At 40.9% G+C, this 17,813-nt stretch overlaps 1 protein-coding gene across 3 annotated transcripts in view; it reads left to right on the top strand.

Annotated features, from left to right (window-relative positions):
- Positions 1-14,146, top strand: part of ZCCHC7 (zinc finger CCHC-type containing 7) — a 163,784-nt gene extending 149,638 nt beyond the window's left edge. For all 3 annotated transcript variants that reach the window (XM_073345741.2, XM_073345740.2, XM_073345739.2), the window contains exons 8-9: positions 11,657-11,774; positions 12,659-14,146. In XM_073345741.2, coding sequence (XP_073201842.1) covers positions 11,657-11,774; positions 12,659-13,119 — 579 coding nt within the window. In that variant the 3' untranslated portion in view covers positions 13,120-14,146. The remainder of the gene's footprint in view (positions 1-11,656; positions 11,775-12,658) is intronic.
- The last annotated feature ends 3,667 nt before the right edge of the window (positions 14,147-17,813 follow it).

Below are 17,813 nucleotides of genomic sequence, written 5' to 3'. Positions count from 1 at the left end.
CATTACAATCTATACATCCAAGCCATCCACTGGAACAGCCATAACAAGGACTAATTTTTTAGGGTCTCACCATTAAGTGTAACAACTTCCCACATTAATCAGTGGCAACCCATTGCATTATTCAGACTTTGCAGCAAGTTTTGCATGTAACAAAACTAAGGAACTGGGTAGTGTCTGCAGATGTGCCTTGCATTCACATCCAAATGCGTCAATCAAATGGAAAATGCCTCTGCTGGGTTAGTAGCAGGCTGTGCTTTCAGTCCTTTGTGGGTTACCTCTAGTGCTGAAAAATGTCCCAAGGGTATTTAATGGCACAAAGTGTATAGCAGTAGTGGCAGTATATTTGAGAGAGAGGGGTGTGGGAGAGTGCATGTTGTACACTATTGAGATGATTATTCAATACAGTGAAGTTAAAAGAGGAAGCAGAAGTGCTGGTTTTGGACGCATGTGCATTTCATCCACTAGGGCTTTACTGTCAACATATTAACAACATGAAAAATAACGAAAGGGCCATCTGTCTGTGGCACAAGCCCTAGACTTTGTGCAGCATCTCAGAACAGACCTGAGGGAGTGTGTTTCACAGCCATCAAAGAAGATAACTGTGTCTTTGCATTACTTGTCTAAAACAGTATCACCGCTGCTTTTGAGTAAATATTTGGCAATTTTTTGGCTTAATGTTTTCTTTCACTTACTCAGTATAGAGTGCCAAACCTAAACGCCTCTTCCTAGGCTTCTCCCATCTTAAACCTTGGCCAAGTGTGTAATATTAATCTTTGAAGCCTTTTTATGTACTAAAGATGCAGTTATGCTTCTCTATCCCTTTGTACCTTAGTGGGGCAACTGGTATTGGGGCATGTAAGAGCTGGGATTATGCAAAGGGCAGAATCCTGTGTTTTATGGAAACTCCAACTGTCTCTCTCCACCACTTAGTTTTATATTGAATTATTGCATTTGGATGACTGACTCATGCCACTCATATTTAAAAAATGTTTTTTTCCTACCTATGTCTTAACATTTCATCATATAGGCATTGTATCAAACAGACCTCATAGGAAGAGGAGGAGCATTAATTGCTTATCATGGTAGGGAGTCCTTTATCCCCTTTCCTCAGGGTCTGCCTTGCACTTTTCAATACGCAGAGCATCTAAGTCATGAAAGCACCATCTGGGAGGCAAGAATAGGAAAAAGTTTGGGATTTGTAATTATCAGTAGTTAGACACAGATTACAAATTGCAACAATATATATTGCATGCCAAAAAAGGGCGTAGATTGATTCTGAGACCTACAAATTTCTGTTGAAGAACAGCCATATTGGAGTGCTTATCCAGCGGCTCTGTGGTTGTGGCCAGACATGCCTCCCCCCGTCTCAAAAAAGAAAACTGTTTTAGAATTCTGTAGAAAAATTCATAAGTAGTTCTGATCTGTTTGTAGGCATTTCACCTGTCTTTGCTGTCTGTCCCATCACACTCCCTTCAAGTGGCCTATTTTATTCTGTGATTCTATTGGGATGATTTAATTGGGGATCGGTCCTGCTTTGAGCAGGGGGTTGGACTAGATGACCTCCTGAGGTCCCTTCCAACCCTGATATTCTATGATTCAGCTGAAAAAATACTTGAGTGTCCTCCTCTGGATCTTTCCCAGCAGTAACCAGTTCATTAGCCATTCTACAGCCTCCTGCCCCGCATTTATTCTGATAATACGTGTTTTGAGGAGTTTGGCAGTAAGGTTACATTCTTGACATGTCAGGTACTGATTACTGCTGGAAGCAGCTTGCTAAATGTATTGTGCCAATAATCAATGCCTAACCTGGAATGGAAGTCTTGTGGTCCAATATGCATCTCTTTCCTGAATATTCGTATTATGTAATAGAATCCTAGAACCACAGGGTTAGACGGGACCGCAGGGGACATCTAGTCTAACCCCCTGGCAAGATACAGGATTTTTTGTGTCTAAACTATCCAAGAGAGATGGCTACCCAGTTTCCGTTTGAAAACCTTCCGTGAAGGAGCAGCCACAGTCTCCCTAGGCATCTGTTCCATTGTCCTACTGTTCATACAGTTCGGAAGTTTTTCCTGAGACTTAATCTAAACCTATTATTCTGTAGTTTGAACCCACTGCCTCTTGTCCTGCCCTCGGTGGCAAGAGAGAACAACTTTTCTCCATCTTTTTTTATGGCAGCCTTTCAAGTGTATGAAAACCGCTATCACGTCCCCCCTTAATCTCCTCTTTTCCAAACTAAACATACCCAGTTCCTTCAGCCTTTGCTCATCTGGCCACATTCCATCCTTTGATCATCTTTGACACTTGCCTCTGGATCCTTTCCAGTTTCTCTGCAGCCTTTCTATATGTTGGTGACCAAAACTGGGGACACTACTCCAGATAAAGCCTAACCAGCACTGAGTAGAGTGGTTCTATCACCTCCTGTGACTTGCATGCTATGCCTGTTAATGCAACCTAATATTGCATTTACTTTGTTTGCAACAGCATCTCACTGCTGGCTCAAGTTGAGACTCTGATCCACCACAACATCCAGATCCTTCTCAGCAGCTCTGCTGCCAAGCCAGTTTTCCCCCAGCCTGTATTTGTGCTTTTGATTTTTCTTCCCTAAATGTAGCACCTGACACTTGTCGTTGCTGAATTTCATTTTGTTATTGATAGGTCTATTCTTCAATTTATCAAGACCCCTTTGAATTTACTCTATCCTCCAAAGTGTTGGCAGCCCCCACCACCGGCTTTGTGTCATCTGCACATTTGATCAGTATGCTCTATATTCCTACATCTATGTCATTAATAAAGCAGGGCTGTCACACGCTTAAAAAAATTAATCGCGATTAATCACATTGTTCAACAAAAATGGAATACCATCTGTTTAAGTATTTTTGGATGTTTTCTACATTTTCAAATATATTGATTTCAATTACAACATGGAATACAAAGTATAGTGCTCACTTTATATTTATTTTTTATTACAAATATTTGCACTGTAAAAAACAGTATTTTTCAATTTACCTGATACAAGTACTGTAGTGCAATCTCTTTATCATGAAAGTGTAAATTACAGATGTGGAATTATGTACAAAAAATAACTGCATTGAAAAATAAAACAATGTAAAGCTTTAGAGCCTACAAGTCCACTCACTCCTACTTCAGCCAATCACTCAGACAAACAAACTTGGTTACAATTTGCAGGAGATAATACTGCCCACTTCTTGTTTACAGTGTCACCTGAAAGTGAGAACAGGCATTTGCATGGCAAGATATTTACGTGCCAGATACGCTAAAGATTCCTATGTCCGTTCATGCTTCAACCACCATTCCAGAGGACATGCCTCCAAGCTGTTGATGGGTTCTGCTCTGTAACTATCCAAAGCAGTGCAGACTGACATATGTTCATTTTCATCATCTGAGTCAGATGCCACCAGCAGAAGGTTCATTTTCTTTTTTGGTGGTTTGGGTTCTATAGTTTCCACATCAGAGTGTAGCTCTTTTAAGACTTCTGAAAGCATGCTCCACACCTCCTCCCTCTCAGATTTTGGATGGCACTTCAACTTTGGATGACACCTTGGGTCAAGTTGCTGTAGTTATTTTTAGAAATCTCACATTGGTACCTTTGTGTTTTGTCAAATCTGCTGTGAAAGTGTTCTAAAACAAACGTGCTGGGTCATCATCCGAGACTGCTATAACATGAAATATATGGCAGAATGCGGGTAAAACGGGGCCGAAGACATACAGTTCTCCCCCCAAGGAGTTCAGTCACAAATTTAATTAACACATTATTTTTTAATGAGCATCATCAGCATGGAAGCATGTCCTTTGGAATGGTGGCTGAAGCATGAAGAGGCATACGAATGTTTACCATATCTGGCACGTAAATAACTTGCAACGCCAGCTACAAAAGTGCCATGCAAATGCCTGTTCTCACTTTCAGATGACATTGTAAGAAAGAAGCAGGCAGCAATATCTCCTGTCAATGTAAACAAACTTGTCTTAGCGATTGGCTGAACAAGAAGTAGGACTGAGTGGACTTGTAGGCTCTAAAATTTTACATTGTTTTGTTTTTGAGAGCAATTAGGTAACAAAAAAAAATCTACATTTGTAAGTTGCACTTTCATGATAGATATTGCACTACAGTACCTGTATGAGGCGAACTGAAGAATACAATTTCTTTTATCATATTTACTGTGCAAATATTTATAATAAAAAAATAATATAAAGTGAGCACTGTACCCTTTGTATTCTGTGTTGTAACTGAAATCAATATATTTGAAAATGTAGAAAAAATCCGAAAATATTAAATAAATTTCGGTTAGTATTCTATTGTTTAATAGTGCAATTAATCGCGGTTAATTTTTTTGAGTTAATCACATGAGTTAACTGCAATTCATTGACAGCCCTATAATAAAGATGTTAAATAATACTGGACCCAGAACAGAGCTCTGTGGAACCCCACTTGAGACCTCCTTCCAATCTGACATCATTTCATTAATAATTACTTGTTCGCAGTCGTTTAACCAATTATGTATTCACTTAATGGTAGTTCTGCTGAGCCTGTATTTCTCCATCTTACTCATCAGAATATCTGTGTCAAAAGCCTTGCTGAAGTTCAAGTATATTATGTCCACCGCATTCCCCCATCCACCAAACCAGTTACCCTGTCAAAGAAGGAAATCAAGCTGATTTGGGAGGATTTCTTCTTGGTAAATGCATGCAGTAATAGCACTATGCTTAAAATAACTCCCTGCTTTACCTCTTGCTTTGAGACTATTGCAACCACATACAGCAATATGTCTTAGTGTTTGTCTACACTTGAAATGCTACAATAGTGCTGTGGCGCTTCAATGTAGACACTACGTACCCTGATGGGAATGATTCTCCTGTCGATGTAGGTAATCTACCTCCCTGAGAGGCGGGGTGGCTGGGCCGACGAAAGAACTCTTCCATCAGCCTAGCACTGTCTACACCAGGGAATAGGTCATTTTAGCTACACTGCTCAGGGGTGTGGATTTTTCACATCCCTGAGTGACATAGCTGGGTTGACCTAACTTCTTACTATACACCAGGCATCAGTAAACTAATCTAATCTTCATTCTCACTGACACACGCTTTTCTTTCCAAACTGCCTTCCATTTACATGAGCACTGAATACACCATGGCTAAGCTTCCCTAGTTACCATTTTAAATGTCCTTCGAGATAGAGCCCACATAACTGAAATCATTTTACCTGAGATCACATAACCCTAAAGTCTGAGGGCTCTTTTTGTTGGTCACTCTGTTCACCAGCTCCTGCCTGTTAGTCAGTTTTCATGCTTGTACATAGTGTCACGGTTAGCAAACTTTCAGGGAACATACCACAAAGATAATGTTGTCCTGGGGGTGGGGGTGAGGGGGAAGGATATCAGAGATTCATAGATTCATAGATATTTAGGTCAGAAGGGACCATTATGATCATCTAGTCTGACCTCCTGCACAATGCAGGCCACAGAATTTCACCCACCACTCCTAAAAAAACCTCACACCTATATCTGTGCTATTGAAGTCCTCAAATTGTAGTTTGAAGACCTCAAGGAGCAGAGAATCCTCCAGCAAGTGACCCGTGCCCCATGCTACAGAGGAAGGCGAAAAACCTCCAGGGCCTTCCAATCTGCCCTGGAGGAAAATTCCTTCCCGACCCCAAATATGGCGATCAGCTAAACCCTGAGCATATGGGCAAGATTCATCAGCCAGATACTACAGAAAATTCTTTCCCGGGTAACTTGGATCTTACCCCATCTAAAAACCCATCACAGGCCATTGGGCCTATTTACCATGAATATTTAATTACCAAAACCATGTTATCCCATCATACCATCTCCTCCATAAACTTATCGAGTTTAATCTTAAAGCAAGATAGATCTTTTGCCCCCACTACTTCCCTCGGAAGGCTATTCCAAAACTTCACTCCTCTGATGGTTAGAAACCTTCGTCTAATTTCTAATCTAAATTTCCTAGTGGCCAGTTTATATCCATTTGTTCTTGTGTCCACATTGGTACTGAGTTTAAATAATTCCTCTCCCTCTCTGGTATTTATCCCTCTGATATATTTATAGAGAGCAATCATATCTCCCCTCAACCTTCTTTTAGTTAGGCTAAACAAGCCAAGCTCCCTGAGTCTCCTTTCATAAGACAAGTTTTCCATTCCTCGGATCATCCTAGTAGCCCTTCGCTGTACCTGTTCCAGTTTGAATTCATCCTTCTTAAACATGGGAGACCAGAACTGCACACAGTATTCCAGGTGAGGTCTCACCAGTGCCTTATATAACGGTACTAAAACCTCCTTATCCCTACTGGAAATACCTCTCCTGATGCATCCCAAGACGACATTAGCTTTTTTCACAGCCATATCACATTGGCAGCTCATAGTCATCCTATGATCAACCAATACTCCAAGGTCCTTTTCCTCCTCCGTTACTTCTAGTTGATGCGTCCCTAGCTTATAACTAAAATTCTTGTTATTAATCCCTAAATGCATGACCTTACACTTCTCACTATTAAATTTCATCCTATTCCTATTACTCCAGTTTACAAGGTCATCCAGATCCTCCTGTAGGGTATCCCTGTCCTTCTCTAAATTAGCAATACCTCCCAGCTTTGTATCATCTGCAAACTTTATTAGCACACTCCCACTTTTTGTGCCCAGGTCAGTAATAAAAAGATTAAATAAGATTGGTCCCAAAACTGATCCTTGAGGAACTCCACTGGTAACCTCCCTCCAACTTGACAGTTCACCTTTCAGTAGGACCCGTTGTAGTCTCCCCTTTAACCAATTCCCTATCCACCTTTCAATTTTCCTATTGATGCCCATCTTATCCAATTTAACTAATAATTCCCCATGTGGCACAGTATCAAACGCCTTACTAAAATCTAAGTAAATTAGATCCACTGCGTTTCCTTTGTCTAAAAAATCTGTTACTCTCTCAAAGAAGGAGATCAGGTTGGTTTGGCACGATCTACCTTTTGTAAAACCATGTTGTATTTTGTCCCATTTACCATTGACTTCAATGTCCTTAACTACCTTCTCCTTCAAAATTTTTTCCAAGACCTTGCATACTACAGATGTCAAACTAACAGGCCTATAATTACTTGGATCACTTTTTTTCCCTTTCTTAAAAATAGGAACTATGTTAGCAATTCTCCAATCATACGGTACAACCCCTGAGTTTACAGATTCATTAAAAATTCTTGCTAATGGGCTTGCAATTTCTTGTGCCAATTCTTTTAATATTCTTGGATGAAGATTATCTGGGCCCCCCGATTTAGTCCCATTAAGCTGTTTGAGTTTCGCTTCTACCTCAGATATGGTGATGTCTACCTCCATATCCTCATTCCCATTTATCATGCTACCATTATCCCTAAGATCCTCTTTAGTCTTATTAAAGACTGAGGCAAAGTATTTGTTTAGATATTGGGCCATGCCTAGATTATCCTTGACCTCCACTCCATCCTCAGTTTTTAGCGGTCCCACTTCTTCTTTCTTTGTTTTCTTCCTATTTATATGACTATAGAACCTTTTACTATTGGTTTTAATTCCCTTTGCAAGGTCCAACTCTACTTGACTTTTAGCCTGTCTCACTTTATCCCTACATATTCTGACCTCAATAAGGTAGCTTTCCTTACTGATCCCTCCCTTCTTCCACTCCCTATATGCTTTCTGCTTTTTCTTAATTACCTCTCTAAGATGCTTGCTCATCCAGCTTGGTCTACAACTCCTGCCTATGAATTTTTTCCCCTTTCTTGGGATGCAGGCTTCCGATAGCTTCTGCAGCTTTAATTTAAAATAATCCCAGGCCTCCTCTACCTTTAAACCCATAAATTCTTCAGTCCAATCGACTTCCCTAACTAATTTCCTTAATTTTTGAAAGTCAGCCCTTTTGAAATCAAAAACCCTAGTTGCAGATTTATTTTTGTTAATCCTTCCATTCAATTTGAACTGAATTAGCTCATGATCACTTGAGCCAAGATTATCCCCTACAACCATTTCCTCTATGAGGTCCTCATTACTCACCAAGACCAAATCTAAAATGGCATCCCCTCTAGTCGGTTCAGCAACTACTTGCTGAAGGAATCCATCAGCTATCGCATCTAGGAAAATCTGAGCCCTATTATTATTACTAGCACTCGTCCTCCAGTCTATATCTGGGAAGTTAAAGTCTCCCATGATCACACAGTTTCCATTAGTATTTACTTTATTAAAAACATTAAAAGGGTCTCTATCCATATACAAATTAGATCCCGGTGGTCTAAAGCACACCCCAAGCACTATCCCAGGGGAGGCTCTAATAGTTTTCTTCCCCAATGTAATTTTTGCCCAGACGGACTCAGTCATATCCATTTCATCGCCTCTTATTTCTTTACATTCTATCTCATCATTGATATACAGTGCTACTCCACCACCTTTACCTTTATTTCGGTCTTTCCTAAACAGCACATACCCTTCAATACCTGTAGCCCAGTCATGACTACTATTCCACCAGGTCTCTGTTATACCTATAATATCTGGTTTCACTTCCTGCACCAGTAACTCTAGTTTCTCCATTTTGTTACCTAGGCTCCTTGCATTAGTGTACAAACATCTTAATTTTTGCTGTTTGGCCTCACTCACATTCTGTACTCTATTAGGCACGGTTATTTTACTACCAGTATAACCTATTAGACTTGTATCTACACTGCCCTTCCTCCTACCTACAGCTGTATCCACTCTTACTTCATTTTCTTTCCACTCTATGCTAAATTCTGGCGTGGAGATTACCTGGACATCTCCCAACCATCTCCCCCAAATTCCTAGTTTAAAGCTCTCTTAATCAGTTGTGCCAGCCTCCATCCTAGAAGTCTATTTCCTTCCCTACTCAGATGAAGTCCATCCCGAGAGAACTGTCCTCTATCCATGAATGCCTCCCAATGGCCATACATCCCAAAGCCCTCCTTATAGCACCACTGCCTAAGCCATCTATTGATAGTCATAATCTTGTCACACCTTTGTTGCCCTTCTCTAGGAACAGGCAGAATCCCACTAAAGATCACCTGAGCCTCAATTTCCTTAAGTGTCCTCCCCAGCCTAGCATAGTCTCCCTTAATACTTTCCAGCGAGAATCTAGCCGTATCATTTGTTCCCACATGAAGGATAATTAGGGGATTCTTTCCCGCTCCCTTTAGAATCCTTTTCAACCTCAGGTCTACATCCCGTATCTTAGCACCTGGAAGACAGCACACCCTCCTATTTTCTGGATCAGCTCTGGTTACAGGCCTATCTATTCTTCTCAGTAAAGAGTCCCCAATCACATAGACCTGCCTTTTCCTAGTGACGGTGCTATTCTCCAGTCTATCCCCTGTTCCCTCTGGCTGCAAGTTTTTTCCATTCCCATTCTCCCTTGTAATCCTTTTTAACCCATCCTGTATCCTCCTGGGGCTCATATTTGGTGTAATCTCCATTAACTCTTCCCCTTTTCCTATAGGACTAACCGCTCTTCTCTTCTTCCTTGCCCTGTCACCTTCAGTGACTACCTGCTGAGCCCCTTCTTCATTTTCCAACTCTGCAAACCTATTCTGAAGCTCTATTTCTCCTTCACTAGCCCGTCTTTTCCTCTGCCTAGTTCTTTTAGTCACATGCTTCCACTGACCATTTTCCTCACCCAGTCTCCCCTCAGAATTCCCTAGTCCTGCTTCCATCTGCAAGTCTGAGCTTTTCCCTTCAGATACCTCATGTCTTTGCTCCATAATCTGCTCAAACCCCTTCCTAAACTCTACCAGACTTTCCACCTGCATCTCCAAACCTCTGATCTTTTCCTCCATCAGCTCTATCAGACGGCATTTCATGCAGACAAAACTCTTACCAGGTGCCCCCTCCAGGATCATGTACATACCACAGCTTCCACATCCAGTCATCTTCATTGTGTCATCTGCTACATGGGTCACTCCCACTGCCACCTCTGAGATGTCAGTGTTGATATGTCATATCTGCACAGAGTGCTTTCTAGACTTTTGCTGCATATTTGACAGTATTAATGTTTTGAGTTGTTCAGCAGAAAAAGAAAAAAAGTCAAAGACGAAACATTTTGGCATATTTTCCCAGCTAGCCGTGCAGAGGGCCAGCACAAGTCTTGAGTGGGATTTAAGTTGGGTATGGGGGCAAATTTCACCTTAACAGATAGTTAATAACATTGAAAGCTTAAGCTATAGACTGCAGACCGGAGTCTTAAAGACCGGAGAAAAAGACCCTGATTCAAGACCAACACAACTTGCAAAGTATCTATAGAAAGGAATAAAGAAAGGAGGGTTGGAAGGTGAGATCACTTAGATGGCAGAATAAGGGTGGTTTGAGTTCCTTATCTGTAAATTTGCATATTTTCAAGTGTTTGGGGTTCTTGGACATTTGATCTTTTAGCTTTCCTGATTTTTAATGTGTTTTTTTGTTTGTATGTGGGTTTTTTCCTAACTGCAATGTGCTTATAAGGATTTTTACTCTTAAGTTACTGAAGTGTTCTCTGAACCTTAGCTTTACTTCAGCCAAGTTCTTTGTTTGAATAGGAACCAGAGTAGTTAGAAATTTAAAAAAATGCATTCAGTTGCCAAGTCCACTGCTGCCAGTTTGGGATATAGTTTAATCTTGGCTCAAAGACCAAGGAAATCCTAGCTGAAGACATTTCTAGTGTGTAGTGGATCTAAAGTATATAGGAGGAAGTGTGAGGACACATAGGAAGAGGGGATTGTAGAGTTAGCAGTACCAAAGTCTTGAAAGAAAGCTGCTCAGCATCTGGTGGGGACATCAGAAAAGTGAAAGCCACTGAAGATTTCATGAGAACAAGAAGACAGATTTAACTAGATTTGGGCGTGTTCAGAGAGGAAAAGAATCACACCTCCAAGAAATTTACAAGCAAAAAAAGTAGCAGTTAGTATCACCTAGCACCCTGAAGTTGAGCCAGATTGGCTGTCAAGACTGCAATAACGCTTAATTCGTACGATTCATATTTGCCAATCTGTGTGACGGAGAAATAAGCCCCACTATAAGTGAGATTCTGAGTACAACTAAACCAATCAGTTCCTGTGACTCAAGATTCTAGACTTTCCCTTCTCATCTCTTCTTCATGCCAAGTCTGATGTCTCCTTGCCGACGAAGTCTCCTGCAGAATGTGTTTTGATTCAGTATCTTTCAGAAAGTTAATTCTGATTGGTTTTTTTTGTACAGCACCTGCTTACAGTGTGCCTGACTCTAGCCCTTCACTTCTATGTGTACTACATTTGCTACATAGCTTTGTAAATCAAAATAAGAGCAGGTTTGTAATAACTGATGGGAGACATGGGATTCCATCTGTCACACCCCTAGCTATCAAAGTATAGTAACAAAGAAGTTAAATAAACATTTAAATAAATGTTGCTGCATATGCACAATTGTGATACAAATATAAGCAGGACTATTGGAAACTAATACAATTATCAGGATTTAAAGAACTGAAGGCCAGATTCCCCAGCTGGTGTAAATCAACATTGATCCATAGACTTCAGATATGGGATAAACCTGATTTATACCCTTTGAGGTTCTGGTTTATTTCCTTAACTCTGAAATCAATAATCCAAAGCTTAACAAGATGTCACAGCATGTAGTAACCTAAAATGTGATTTGCAGGAGTGCTCAGAGAAGCGGATGTACAATGGGGCATTCCCTTCTTCCCCATTCGTCTACTACTATGATGATGAGTATGACATCAAGAGGAGAGCTCAGAGGGCAAAGAGAAAGGTTGAAGGTATGGTATATTTTGTGAAATACTTCTTACTGACCATCACGTTTTTAAGTGGTCTTTAATCAGGGTACATTGGTATATTTACTGCTTTTTGTTAGGCATTTTGTAATCTTGGCTTTCTTCATGTTGTGTAAGATGATGATGGGGATTATCTCAATCAACAAGCAGGGCAAGGCTAATGAGTTTAGTAACCTCAGTCTGTTCCTGAAATTCATTGTTCTAAAAGGACACCTGGAAGTACTTTAACCCCCAAAATCTCACTGGCCTTAAAATGGTTATAAACTGATGGGGAGTGTTCTCTGAATTGTAAATTATGTTTTTAAAAATCTGTTACAAAAAAAAACAACCAATGTATATGAATGGCCACTTTCTACAATGAGTCCTCTTGTGGTGGAAGATACTACTCAACATGAGTAAAATTGGCAGGGTCTGGTCCTTACTCTGTCCAAATCTCTGAAGACCCATCTGTAGAACAGGTATGTCTACTTCGCAGCCAGATCAGCAGTTTTTGGACTGCAGAATCTTGACTATAGAAATGTCAGAGGTAAAATGACACTGTTTGATTTTCCAATCCCAGATTGAATATATTGGTCTTCCAAAGATAATTGTTTTTTAAACTGAGCAAATTTCATATGAAGTCACAGAGAGAAAATGATTATGGAAACCCACAATATCACTTTTTTGGCTACAACTGCGCTTTAAAATGACATGACGATAAACTTCTGGCTTACCCAGTGTTTGCCAAAATATCTGAGTTTTATCCAGGTCCTCAGATTTTTTCATACCAGGTCCATTGCTAACCCCAAACTGCAAACAGAGCTGTGGTTTTCAAGCGTTGTGGTTCTGGCCTCTTAGTGACTATTAAAAGAAACTATTCTATTTTACAGAACTTCAAGAAGCCGGCCTTTTGCCAGTGCAGTTCAAGAGACTGAGGAAGGAGGAAGAACATAGGGGACAGTGTCATAAGAAAAAGAAAAACCTTTGGAAAGAGCATGTAAAGAGTCCTAAAGAAGAAAAGTGCCACAAAAAGGCCAGTAAGAAGTCCTGGGCAGAGGAACGCAAAGAGAAGAAACGCAAGAAAGATGTCCAAAGGAATAACAACCAGGAGGAGGACTTTCCTAGGGGGTGTAGAATACACTCCCCTAAGGGCAGCAAAAAGCATCACAGCTCTGCCTTCTGTCCACATAGCAGGAAAACAAAAAATGGCCAGGAGCTGCTGGATGCAGCTAAAAAGAAGAAGAAAAAGAGAAGGCAAAGAAACAAGAAAGACAGTAGTTCCACCATTGATGAGAGCTTATTTCTTATAAAACAGAGGAAAAAGAAATCAAAACAGGAATCCAGCTGCTAATCTGTCAACAGAAAGCTATGGTGGGAGGGGGGTGTAACTCATCAGGGTATTTTTCTGACCCTGTGCTAAGATGTAGAATTTGAATCCACCTTTGCATACAGGCATGGATGTGTAAAACCAATACGACAAAGAAAACTGAGCTTCTGACTCTCAGCTTCTTAAAGAGAGTATTTGCAAATGGGTAGGAAGTGGTTAATGTACGCAAGTAAAATCATACTGTATTTTTGGCAATCCCTCTTTTTCTGTAAGTCGATGAAAGGTTGGGAACTTTTTCTTTTTGTTTGGATGAATGAGGGAAAAGGTCCATAGTGGGGAGATTTGGCCTTCTTTCCTTTGAGCGATTCCTTTTAAGAATGCTACACCTGTCAAAGTACTGTAGTTAAGCAAACGTGATTCCCTTGCAGCCTGACTTTAAAGAGAGGCTTTCACACTGGGGAGACTTGGAGAAGGGGCAGGGAAGGGGAAAGTAAACAGCAATACAAAAAACAATCTTTTTGAAGAAGCATTTTCTTACTTCTCACCCAGCTGGAGTCTGCAGTGAAATTGTTGTATTGTACTTATGACATGACAGTCTTCTGCCCTGGAAACTCATGTGATGTCACAAATTCATCATAATCACAGCATTGCAAGTTTAAGTATCAGAAGCAGATGAACTACGAGGAAGCAAATCCTTGATTGAATAACAAATCTTTTTGCTGACTGGTAAGCAAGAGAAGTTCATTTAAAAAATGTTACAAGCAGTTGGGTTGACATCTGGAATTAAATATGCCATTGTTTTCCACAGTGTGGAAGTCCTGCTTTTTAAAAGATAAAATTATGTAACCAAGCTGTAGAATGCAAGCAATTTACCTGCTTCCAGAAATATAATGCCTAAGTTTAATGACTTAATGGGGGTTTTTTTGTTTGTTTGTTTTTTTAAGAAATGAAGTACTTTTTGTACTCAAAGAATTAAAAACTTTGTAAGGATAAATACTTTATCAAAGGAACCAACCAAATAAAGTTTTATGTGGGGATACATGAAACAATACATTGGTTATACATTTTCTTTTGAGGTAGAAAACAATGCCTAGTTTTTGTTAACAAGATTAAATTATGTCAGTTCCAACCAAAAGGCTCTCGGCTATGGAATAATATAGATACCCTCCTCTAAGCCCCTTTTCTAGCCTGAGCAAAACAGTAGCTAACAATAATGGCTTCATAGAGTTGGTACATACTCCTTGAGAGAGTTCTACTAGTTTTGAAACCTGTTGGATTTTGAAACTGAACAGGATGTGTATTAACCTATGTAGGCAAGCCCTTAGTTACATGGGGAGAATTGCCTGCATAGCTATACCAGTATAATTATGCCAGTAAAATTCTACATGTGGACACTGTTATCCCAGGATAATTATGCCAGTAATTTTCCATGTGTAGACAAAGCCCTAATTCATCGGCTTTTAGGTTGAAGGGATCACCTGGGTGAATGTAAGGATTTCAGTAGCCATATTCTTACATATCAGAGATTATTTGGAGCAAAAATAAACAAATAGGAATTCATGTATCTCAGGCCCCAATTCTACTTCATGTAAAATGTGTCCTCAGAGGGGGTTCCAAACTGATTTTTGTTTAACTCAATGCTGTATTGAAATGACAGTTCTCTAGAGGTACTTTTGGAAAAAATTAATCACATGTAATTTTTTTTTAATTCACTCCTGAAAAGACTTTTCCCTAATATCCATTCTGAGCCTCCTTCCCTATCTGCTGCATTTCGCATTCCTTTTTACTTCTCAGCAGATCGTCCAGTCTGGACTAAAGGCCCTTGTGGGACACCAAATTGAGGAGCTTTTCTTGCTTTGGATTGAATCCATCAGCCAACCCCCTAGCCTCTATTCTGTCTCCTTGGTGTGAGGATATGGCCAGGTAGCCCACAGCAAAGCAGCTGGGCTCCTTCAGAAGAGGAGAGTTTTTTGCACAGCATGAAGTGGTCTGCTTTTCACTCTCATGCAGTCAGCTCCCAAAGCCCAGGAAACAACATTCAGCATAATGAGTTGTAACTGAGCACCATGGGTATGTCTACACTGCAATTAGACACCTGCATCTGGCCTGTGTCAGCTGATTTGGGCTTGTGGGGCTCAGCCTACCAGGTTGTTTAATTGCAGTGCAGATGTTCAGGCTCAGGGACTCTCCCTTCAATGGGAGAATCCAGAATTACCTCAGCAGCTAGCAATGAGTAAAAGGCCCCGATGTGATGTGGGTTGTCATAAAGGAGAGAGGTTAGCAGGCGATAATTCATAGATCTTATGGCAGAGGTGACCATTACGATCAACAAGCCTGACCTGCCTAACACAGACCACAGAATCTTATTCGGTGATTCCTGCCTCAGGCCCATCACTTCTGGTTAGTGTGACTCCAGCATTGTATCTCGTTTTCAAGACACCCACAAGGAAATAAAGGGCACAATGCATTCCTCACCCATCCACAATGTGGAGATGTGTAAACTGTATGTAACAGCATAGCCCAGTGACATGTAACACAGGGATTCCACAAATATAGTACAATAAAAACACTCAAAAAAGCAAATTATAGCATCACTATCATTACCATACTAATGAGGCAATGCTATAGAAAATCTAGCAATTATTGTGCTTAGTAACTACAAGTGTCCTTTAAATAACCATATAGATGCATACATTCCAAGACCAGACGGGACCACTTGTGACCTCTAGTCTGAGCTCCTGTAGAACATATGCCATAGGACTTCCCCAAAATAATTCCTAGAGCAGATCATTTAGAAAAACATCCAATCTTGATTTGAAAATTGTCATTGATGGAGAATCCACCACGACTGATGGTACATTGTTCCACTGTCTAATTACCGGTTTCAGAGTAGCAGCCGTGTTAGTCTGTATTCGCAAAAAGAAAAGGAGTACTTGTGGCACCTTAGAGACTAACAAATTTATTTGAGCGTAAGCTTTCGTGAGCTACAGCTCACTTCATCGGATGCATACTGCAGAGATATAAATAGAATGGAAATTGTGTTATCACCATATTATAAGACATCATCTGCTTTTTTCCACATACAGAACAGACATATTTATTGAACACTTCTGCCTTTTCTGTATTGTTGTTGATAATTCTACCATTTCTATCTAGTAATGGACCAATACTATTGTTGGAATTCTTCTTGTTCCTAGTATATTTTTAAAATTCCTTTTTATTGTCCTCATCTCTGCTGGCCATAGATTTCCTTTTTGGGCATCTAATAAAGTGTTCTTCAATGATGCCCAGTTATCATTAAAGACACTTGTTCTGAGGTGCCAAAGGATGTGGGAGGCAGACCAGTTGAGAGTCTCTGAGTAAGATAAAAGGTGTAAAAAATAGGGGTGATGTCAAGGTTGAGGCCTACTATAGACCACCAGATCAGGATGAGGAGATAGATGAAGCATTTCTAGAACAAGTAACAGAAATACCCAAAACAAAAGACCTGGTAGTAATGGGGGACTTTAACTACCCAGACATCTGTTGGAAAAGTAATACGGGAAAACACAAAATTTCCGTTAGTTCTTGGAATGTATTGGGGACAATGTTTTGTTCCAGAAACTGGAGCAAATAACCGGGGGCATAACCATTTGAGACTTGATTCTGACCAACAGGGTGGAATTGGTAGTAAATCTGAAGGTGGAAAGCAATTTGAGTGAAAGTGATCACAAAAATGATAGACTTCATGAGTCTATGGAAAGGAAGGCTCTGGGAAGAAGGATAAAGGAGTTTGAGGCGCAAGTGGTGTTCTCGTCCATCCTCCCCGTGGAAGGAAAAGGCCTGGGTAGGGACTGTCGAATAGTGGAAGTCAACGAATGGCTACGCAGGTGGTGTCGGAGAGAAGGCTTTGGATTCTTTGACAATGGGATGGTGTTCCATGAAGGAGGAGTGCTGGTTAGAGACGGGCTCCACCTTACGAAGAGAGGGAAGAGCATCTTTGTGAGCAGGCTGGCTAACCTAGTGAGGAGGGCTTTAAACTAGGTTCACCGGGGGAAGAAGACCAAAGCCCTGAGGTAAGTGGGAAAGCGGGATACCGGGAGGAAGCACAGGCAGGAATGTCTGTGAGGGGAGGGCTCCTGCCTCATACTGAGAATGAGGGGCGATCAGCAGGTTATCTCAAGTGCTTACATACGAATGCACAAAGCCTTGGAAACAAGCAGGGAGAACTGGAGGTCCTGGTGACGTCAAGGAATTATGACGTGATTGGAATAACAGAGACTTGGTGGGATAACTCACATGACTGGAGTACTGTCATGGATGGTTATAAACTGTTCAGGAAGGACAGGCAGGGCAGAAAAGGTGGGGGAGTAGCACTGTATGTAAGGGAGCAGTATGACTGCTCAGAGCTCCGGTACGAAACTGCAGAAAAACCTGAGTGTCTCTGAATTAAGTTTAGAAGTGTGAGCAACAGGAGTGATGTAGTGGTGGGAGTCTGCTATAGACCACCGGACCAGGGGGATGAGGTGGATGAGGCTTTCTTCCGGCAGCTCGCGGAAGCTACTAGATCGCATGCCCTGATTCTCATGGGTGACCTTAATTTTCCTGATATCTGCTGGGAGAGCAATACAGCGGTGCATAGACAATCCAGGAAGCTTTTGGAAAGCGTAGGGGACAATTTCCTGGTGCAAGTGCTAGAGGAGCCAACTAGGGGGGGAGCTTTTCTTGACCTGCTGCTC

The sequence above is a fragment of the Lepidochelys kempii genome, chromosome 5 (assembly GCF_965140285.1).
Source record: "Lepidochelys kempii isolate rLepKem1 chromosome 5, rLepKem1.hap1, whole genome shotgun sequence".
In the NCBI taxonomy this organism is placed as follows: Eukaryota; Metazoa; Chordata; order Testudines; family Cheloniidae; genus Lepidochelys; species Lepidochelys kempii.
The sequence above is the reverse complement of the archived record's forward strand: the minus strand, read 5'-3'. Positions and strand labels throughout refer to the sequence as shown.